The sequence below is a fragment of the Neolamprologus brichardi genome, chromosome 7 (genome assembly GCF_056152115.1).
Source record: "Neolamprologus brichardi isolate AB-2024 chromosome 7, ASM5615211v1, whole genome shotgun sequence".
In the NCBI taxonomy this organism is placed as follows: Eukaryota; Metazoa; Chordata; class Actinopteri; order Cichliformes; family Cichlidae; genus Neolamprologus; species Neolamprologus brichardi.
This window is the reverse complement of record NC_142110.1, coordinates 9,202,588-9,211,516: the sequence shown is the minus strand read 5'-3', so window position 1 is coordinate 9,211,516 and position 8,929 is coordinate 9,202,588. Positions and strand designations below refer to the sequence as shown.

Below are 8,929 nucleotides of genomic sequence, written 5' to 3'. Positions count from 1 at the left end.
CCCAAACTGTCGATTATTTATACATTGATGAATAAACTGATCCATTATTTGTCATCGTCCCAATTTCACAAGCAAGAACCTGTAGAAAAGAATATTTTACACCATGTCAAGAGTTTATTTGACAGTATTTCAGAATATCTTTCAGTAAACAAGTTTTGTTTTTTAGCAAAATGTAATATATCAGTACTGTCGCATTTCATAAAAATAGTTGTTCACGTCTTTGAAACTACAGTATCAATGATACAGTAAACCATATTTGTAGGAATACAGCTGTACAAGGTGAATAGTACACAATTAACACTACACAGTTATACTTGATCTCAGTGGGGGTTTATGAGCGTGCCATCCTTCACAGGTTCTGATAAGCAGATTTTTTTTTTGTTTCTTCATACAAAAATCGGTCACAGCAGGCAAGGGGTGGGGGTGGGGGCGGCCTGGATGGAGACAGAGGGCTGGATGACGTATTCTTTCAGCGTTTCCTAACTTTGACATTTGTACATACGGCAAACACGTTTCTACAGCCTACTGCGTCTTTCCACAACCATTTTAATCACAGAAAACACAGCTCAGTCAGAATCCACCGCGGATCAGGCCCGATGACTCTCAATGCACAAAGTCTTACTAGTATCCCAGTCTGCAGGTGCCTGGCTTTCCCAGCAGCTTACGAGCACAGCTTGGATGTACCATCATGTTGCATTCAGTCAAACAGTCGCAATCTTTTTTTTTTTTTAATTAATCTGGTCCTCCAGTACTCAAAAGCTTAAGTGATAAAGTTTTAATAAAGAGCACACATCCCGCTGAGAGAAATGGATGACATCGAAATGGAGAAATGCAGGAGGACAGTGACGTCATATTTAAATGCATGTATGTTTCACAGATGTGACATTTGCGGGCAACAATACAAACTTAACGTTAAGCTGAAACACAGAAACCGTGGTCCTCTTTGATACAGCCCTGTCTCCATAGACGTTCACAGCTCTACACTCCCAGACGACTCTAAGAAGAGGATGTGATGCTACGGGCTACATGTTATCCCCTTTAAAACACAAGGGGACAAAGGGCAATCATTGACACTGATAAGCTATACAGCCGAGTGCATCAAGATATATACTGCTTGGCGTCCGGCGAAAGTCGGATTTCTCAACTCAGCGGTTTGCTGACGCGTGTGCATGGTCGCTGATATCTGTTTTGCATTCAGTTCCCAAAATACTTCACAACGGCAACAGCTCTGCATTAGTTCGAGTAAGGCACTCTGCCCCACCTCATAACCATCGGCCTCCTCTTCCCCACACCGATGCCCCTCTCCCACAGTGATGTGGTACACTTAGCACAGTAAAAGGCATAGAAATGGGAAATAGAGACTGGACAAATTTTTCCTTTTGATCATTAAAATGAATACAACACAGCTTATAATTCTGCACAATGACTGCATGGTTGACTGTGATCAAGTTGTGTACATAACTCAGAAGAGTATCATGAGTTCTTACTAAGCCAACTGTCTTCAGTTACACAAAAGTTCAATTTTGTTCAATTTCGTGGGGGAAAAAAATCCTTTTCGTCTCATGAGTGCCGACTGGTCTGCTCCACATCTCGATTTTCTGCCTTTAAAAGACGTGAGTCCCTGTCTAAAGACATGGTGGTTTATATCCATGCACACAAATGCCGCCTGCCTTGGCGGTCCGGGTGTGGTGACTCGCACAGTCTTTGATATGTAGTTTATAGACGAGGCCGTGGAAACAGTGATCCTAAAATACTGTCCTGCTTCTTTTTTTGTTTGTTTGTTTTTTTTTTAAACAATGTGTCTAACTACAACACTGCCTCAAAAACACCAATAGGTATGTTTCTGAGTTTACCAAATGTACATATTTTTCACATCTTTACATTTATAGTATGAGATATATTGGTAGGCATGTGCGATTTAACATATGTCAGGTTAACTGGGCTGTGGTTGGGGTCAGTGCCGTGTGTTCCAGGAGTTTCAGTGTCACTGCTTCCATCTGACACACCTGTAGTCTGGTTCATCCCACTGCGCAGAGAAAACAGGGCAAGAAAACAGAAATCTCCTGGTTCTACATATGTTTCTCTTCCTTGTGTGAGCCCACGCTGCACTAAACAGTCTGAACCAGATACAGTCGAGCATTTAAAGGTACGTATCGAAAGCACAGCTCCACTCAGAGTCAGGCGTCATTGCTCCATCTGTGATCAGAAAATCAGAAGTCGCATAAAAGGGTCCCCAAAGGTTTAGACCATATGTTACAATAGCTGTGTAAGTTTCTTTGTCTTTAAGGTGGTGGGTGTAATAATCATCTTGTAACAACAACTGAAATATAAAACATGATCTCAGAAGTCGATGGCGATGAAAACAGGGCAGACAGAGGCGGCAAGGGAGATCTACTGGTTTTCTGAAAGGTCCAGTGGTGAACCGAATGAGGAGCCATACAGTGTGACTCGGCCCAAACCAGTAAGATCCCTTCTACCTGCTTACTGTGGAGGTCCAGGACCTCAGGGTGCCAGGCAGTTTGTCAGACCCAGGGACATTCCAGGGCCTCGGGGAGGCAGCAGCACTCCTTGTTGGAGGATCTTCCACGTTTTTGGAGGGGCAGTAGAGCCCAATGTGGCCGCCGGCCCGCTCATCTTCTCTGGAGAACAGACCTCGGGACACCAGCCTCTCCTGGAGGCTGGTATGTCCATCTCCACTGCCCTGAGAGGCTCCGTTCAAATTCACACCAGCAAATGGGTCCCAGGGCCAGATAGTGCTCAACGCTTGTGTATGCAGATCCTTTCTCTTACAGCAGGGGGAGCAAGTCTCCCTTTGCCTCTCTCTTCTGTCAATGCACTTTCCCACAATAGCTTTGGAAGGCAAAGCACGAAGCTGTCTGTCGCCCGGTCCACAGTCCATCTCTCCCGACCCCTGAGGGGTTCCCTGCCCCCTGATGATGCATTTTTGCTCGGTGGACCTGCCACCTGCAGCCCCTCTAATGGAGCTGTGGTCTGTCAGCTTTGGAGCTTTGTCTGCCATGCACACTGTGGCCTCTAGAGGGAGCTGATGAGGGGAATCTGGGGCTGACGATGGATGGGATGAGAGCAATGGATTCAGGTGAGCTTCCAGGGTCACTTCCTGCAGGGCAGAGTGGGCTGTAGAAAGGGAATCCCAGGGGCTGGCACAGTCTGTCAGGGAGGAAAACAATATGCTCAAGAGGACTGATATGAAAGAGGTGGAAACGATCATGCACATGCATACAGAGACAGAAAGAAAGGGAAAACACCCCAGAGATAAACACGTTCTTTTATAATATCAGACAAACTTGCATGCACATGTGTATAAGCAGCACAGCAACAGACTTACGTGTAAGGATTTATTCAGTGCTTGTAAACAGTTAACATATTTGCAGCTGTGTGTGACGGACTGATCCCGAGCAGCTCTCGAGTACAAAGTCTACTCCAAAGCCCTCTTCAGGACAATTAGACCCAAAGGGTCACTACAAACCATCTTCCACTCTTACTATAGCACACACGAGCACAGATGCACACATGTCAGCTACTTTCCCATGCAAAGACTCGTGACCACAGTTATAGCACACAGATTAATCAGTATGGAGAGAGAGAGACATGCAGTTTTCACAAACCGTGTCTTTAGAGTGGCCCATTAGGAAGAAATAGGGGGAGCTTAGTGTGTCACCTTTCATGCACATGGAGAGGTTGGGAGGTACCATTCCTGAGGGAAGGCAAATAAAAGCCTATACCAATCATTAGACTTAAAGCAGAGGGGTTAAAACACACGAAGGCTTGAGAGTCGCTCGTTACCATCTACTGTTTAATCAAAGTAGGCTTTCAGATATTAGTCGAGGAGTAAAAAGTGGACAGATATGAATGCATGTTAATGTGTTCTTGAGTTAAGTTGAAGAGCAAACAGTAAATCTTTAGTAAGAGTGTAAACAATGAGACTCCGTCTCTTTGTAAGGAAAACTCACCATATTCTGGCACCTGTCCTGTGCCTCTCTTTAGCAGCAGCCTGACCCGCCTGCCTCCCGCTTTGATGAGTTCAATGGCGCGGGCATGAGTCATGTCCCTGGTGCTGTCTCCGTTAATCTCTATGATCTGATCTCCAACCTGGACGAGACACACACAGGACCGGGTCAGTTTCTGCCACCCTCGGTTTACTCACAGCAGAGTAATTTTTCCACACACACCAGTCTTCTCTTGGGGAACCTCCACTGAACAACTTGGGAATGAGCGCCATTAAGAGCCTTGTTCAAGTACATTTCAACACGAGTGGTTAAGAGTGAGCAAAAGGTTTGCTCAATTCACTCAATTTACTCAATGCATTCATACTTACTCACTTGAGCAGAAGGAAAAATCCACGCTCTGTTAAACTTTACACCATTACTAAATTTTAACAAGGACGCTGAGTGATATTATGTGACACGACCATTTAGATGGATGCGTGTGTGTGTGTTTGACTTACTTTGGATAAATCAGACTTACTTTTTCCATTTTCAAAAATAAAACAGAGCCATTACTATTCACCAACTGCAATCCCAACCATCTGCCAAAGAGTGCTTTCACTCTTGTCGTGGTTTTCCTTATCTCACCCTCATCCTTCCATTTCGTATAGCAGGACCATCCTCTGCAAGGCGCAACACAAACAGGTCCATCTTGTACTCTCTGCCTCCTCGAATACTGAAGCCAAAACCTTTAGCGCTTTTCTCGAGCTCCACTGTAAAGTAATCATAGTCCTGCAGAACAAAATGTAGACGATTTACAACAGAAAAAAAATCAAATATGTGATTTCTATGTGAAAAGTAATGATTATGATAAAATATAATTGCAATAAGTTACAAACCTGCATACAAATGAAGGATGTACGGTCAACATAAGCGGACAGCTCTTGGTCAAGCTCTACCTGTGGTCTGAAGTCAGCTGGGATCGCTAGAGGGAACTGTGCAGCTGCAGGGTGCTGTCTAAAATCCAGCAGACCAGGTGGGTGTCTGTAGTCCAGTGTTGGTGGCTGCCGATAATCAGTCACTGGTGGGTGACGGTAATCTACCGGCGGTTGCCGGTAGTCAGTGAATGGAGGATGGCGGAAGTCAGGTTTGACATCCTGTCTTGCTTTTACCTCTGACCTGCCATGAGAATGAAAAGTATGAAATGGGCATCAACCCACAGCTCTGGGAGGGCTGCTCACAGTGTCGCGATCTGAGACTCGCGTGTGCGCACACTCACGCTTTCATAGTTTTGACACAGAGCAGGGTCCGATTGCTAGGATCCTGCATTATAGAGGTGATACTTTAAAGTAAATTATTCACTGCACACGGTTGAAGCTAAGTGCTGTTATGCAACTGGGTAGAAACCAGCCTGAGACAGAGTGTCTGACTGGGACATCAGTTGTCTGCAGTCACAGGTTTTCTGCTACACTGACTGGGACACTCTCTTCAGCATGCACAATTTGGTATCTGTCACCTGTGAACTTCATGCCCCTCCTCCTTTCAGTCATTCTGTGTGCTTTTTAACAAATCTTACCAAACACCCTCTTAACCCAGCCTTACCTGCCATCGTGGAGGTAGAGCTGTGGATGGGGGCCAGATGGCTGCGTGACTGGGCTCTGCTGGGTTCCTGCTGGTGCAGGAGGACCAGTCACCGCTTGGTTTGTCTGAGCTGGTGTCTGGCCGGGTTGGACTGGTGTCTGTCCGGGTGCTTGACCTGGCTGAGCGGCCATTTGGCCAGACTGCGTGCCTCCTTGGCTTGTCTGGGCTACAGGACTGGGCTGGGTCTGTGGGCTGTGTTTCTGGGTCATGGGGCTCTGCTTCTCTGAACTAGGACCAGAATGGGAGCCTGCGATGGACAGAGGGTTAGGTAAGATTGTACCCGATTGGCAAATTCAGCTCTGAATAAAAAGTGAATTGAATGGATTGACAAATAAAACATGCTCAGGATGTTTAAGATTGCTGAAGAGAACTCTTCTGAATTATTTGCTCCATTTGCTAAAAAACCTTCTAACATTTATGTTTCTGCATCACCAAGCGCAAACCCTGTATTCTTTATAGATGACTAACTATAGAAGCCTTTTGACTTTTTAACCTCAGTAAATGCAACATTTTTTGTGTGTAAGACTTTCTACACAGATAGAAAGATAGAGATAGAGGGCACAGAGTTCAGGGAGTTTCCTGCAAAGGTAAAACAGGAGCCAAATAATCATTCACAGAACAACGGCTGATTTTATTTGCCGCACCAAAACACTTACTCTCCTCTGGTATGATGTGCAGAGTGACTGTTAGTCCAGCATCTTTAATGAGCTTGACGATGTCTGCATGCGGCATGCTGATAATGGATTGTCCGTTCACCGCCAGGATCCGGTCGCCCACCTTCAGCTTCCCACATCTGTCGGCCGGGCTGCCCTCGATGATGCGTCCTATTTTATGGGGCACAGCTGGAAACGGACAACAGCAAGGTGGTGTTTGTATTACAGCCTTAGCTTCACAGGTTAGGACTGCAGCCACTGTTTAAAATGACAGGTTTAAATATTTTGTTGCCTTGAAATTGCAACACAGAAGTGTAGGTTTTAAAATTTCATGATGACAGTATGCCAACTAAACACATGGAATTTTGAATTTAAGCTTTTACATACACTTAACAAAAACCAGAAAATTTTCACTTCATTATGAAATATCTCTGAACTCTGCGCACAGAAAACCCCTCCGGGACTATTCACCAAGCACCATTACATCCTGAACTAATGTTTAAAATTAGTTCAGTATGCCCAAAATGGGTATGCCAGACCCACTTAGAGGGTATGTTTATTTTTAGGTGTGTACAGAAATATTGCAGTGGATGTTCCCAGAATGTGTAGGACATTTGAGAAGAATCCATTAATCTTCAGAACAAAACATCTTCACTGTGCCATCAGTCCAATCGGACTGAAGAATCCCACAGTCTGCTGAAAGATATTAGCTCCCTGTACCAAAGCGTAATCATATGTTTAATAAAGCCTCATTTAAGACAGAAAGATGCTTTTAATACTACTTAGGCTGAATCAAGAGGAAAAAAAATCCCCACAAAAATTATAGTCTTACAAGACAAATTAATTTCTCTTGACCCCGACTAATAGAAGCTCTGAAGCTACTGGACGGGATAAGAAACAGCACTTTAGTGGAAGTGATTCTATGATAATGACCTAATCTCTTACCAGGCATCGACTTTAAAGACAGGAGGCATTGTGAAATTAAAAAAAATGAATTCATTTAAAAAAATACATATATATATAAATCATAAGAAATATATCCTAAAAATATTTGAGATATGAAGCTAAATTTGCACAGGAGTCATTATATATGTTCGAACTTTATACCATAAAGTTTTTATGCTGGTCGAGCAGGAGCCCCGTGTTGGTTTGAGATTAAATTATGCATTTGCATTTTTCCTCATGAAATAGATACAGCAGCAAAAACTAAAAAGGCGACTGCACAGCCACCATCTTTAGGATTATTGCTCATCAAGATGTAAAAATCACCATTTATCTTTAGGAATGACCTTCTGGGATCCTGACAGATGCAAGTCATTGTGTAACTCACTGATGACGGTGGCATTTTCCGGTCTGTTCAGGGAGCTGATGATGACAAAGCCGAAGCCCTCGTTCTCCTTGCGGTTAATAACCACGTCGCTGGTTTGCAGGGAAGATCCCTCCGGTGGCGAAGTGGCAACCGGGGCAGCGACCACCGGAGGGCCCGAAGCTGAAGCTGCGTCGCTACGTGGAGAGCTGTGCTGCGTGGACACTGAGCCGGGGCTGCGGCCGTTCACGGGACACGGTTCACCTGAAGGAGAGGATGAGAGCAGGCGAGATGAGTCCGCTCACGGCGGTCATTGAGTTTTCACAGTTTCCCGACAAAAGCAGCTAAAGATGAAAGATGTAGCCACTGACAAAAATGAAAACAACAGTGGTCTTCTTCAATCCCAGCAGGGATTCTGTGTCAAAGTCAAACTTGGCTTCTCTGCTTGTCATTTATGACTCTTTTGTAACCGCTTCCCCCTGCGGGAGAAGCGCACCCAGAAAGACACAAACCACAGAGCCTGCTGCTGCAGAGCTGACAATGAACAAAGGATAAATGTATGTATGATCTACTACCACAGAAAGGACGTGTGGGTGAGAAGTACACAGAGATCCTGCGCGCAGACTGTTAGCATGTGTGCTGTGTCCAAGCTGTGTTTTTTTAATTTGATGCCAGTGAAATGTGCAGCCTGTTCTCCAATCTTGGTTAAGTGTGAAAAAAAAAGACAAAAACACAAAACAAAAAAGAACAGAAAAAAAAAATCAACAAACAAAACAAGTCCTCACCAGGCATTTGCACTCTCCTTCTCACAGTCAAGCTGACTTGACCATTGCGAGCGGCTGCGTGCATCAAGTCTATTACGTATTTGTGCGGTTTCCCAGCAACCACATTTTTATCCACAGAAATGAGCTCATCCCCGGGTCGAAGCCGCCCGTCGCGCTCAGCGGGAGTGTTCTCTATTATAGCGCCAATGACAATCTGTTCAAAGACAATCAATATTAGCAGCATAGATTAGGGTGAAGGAGATGAGTCGAAGACAAGTGGAAACACACAACAGTTGCTTTACTTAGCTTGTAAACTACCTTTGGGTCATGGTAACAGTTTTTCACCTTCTTTATATCCTTATGTCACATTCTTTCTCTGTCATAGACTGCATGCTGTTGTACAACGTGGACAAGTTAGCAAGGCGTTACTTCAGTATGGGAGGCACTGAGCAGTTAGAGGGTCAGCAAAGTGTGAGAAGGCCACTTGTGTGCAAGTCTGTGTGTGTGTCTGGAGGCTGTTTTGGTCAGATGTTTGGGACTGGATGGAGAGTGTGAGACAAGATTAAGTGCAAGTCAGATGAGGCTGGTGTGTATGAGGTTAAAATATGAGTGTGGTCCAGC

General features: G+C 44.7%; 1 protein-coding gene across 3 annotated transcripts in view; it reads right to left on the bottom strand.

Annotated features, from left to right (window-relative positions):
• Positions 1-104: 104 nt before the first annotated feature.
• The window catches only part of magi2b (membrane associated guanylate kinase, WW and PDZ domain containing 2b), an 88,277-nt gene continuing 79,452 nt past the window's right edge, over positions 105-8,929 (bottom strand). For 2 of the 3 annotated variants that reach the window (XM_006789510.2, XM_006789511.2), the window contains exons 15-22: positions 8,330-8,522; positions 7,569-7,808; positions 6,242-6,427; positions 5,547-5,832; positions 4,844-5,123; positions 4,593-4,736; positions 3,972-4,110; positions 105-3,168 (exon numbers count right to left, since the gene is read on the bottom strand). In XM_006789510.2, the coding sequence (XP_006789573.2) occupies positions 2,474-3,168; positions 3,972-4,110; positions 4,593-4,736; positions 4,844-5,123; positions 5,547-5,832; positions 6,242-6,427; positions 7,569-7,808; positions 8,330-8,522 (2,163 nt within the window). In that variant the 3' untranslated portion in view covers positions 105-2,473. Of the gene's footprint in view, positions 3,169-3,626; positions 3,716-3,971; positions 4,111-4,592; positions 4,737-4,843; positions 5,124-5,546; positions 5,833-6,241; positions 6,428-7,568; positions 7,809-8,329; positions 8,523-8,929 lie in introns of all 3 variants that reach the window. The other variant, XM_035907110.2, reaches the window with a different exon arrangement.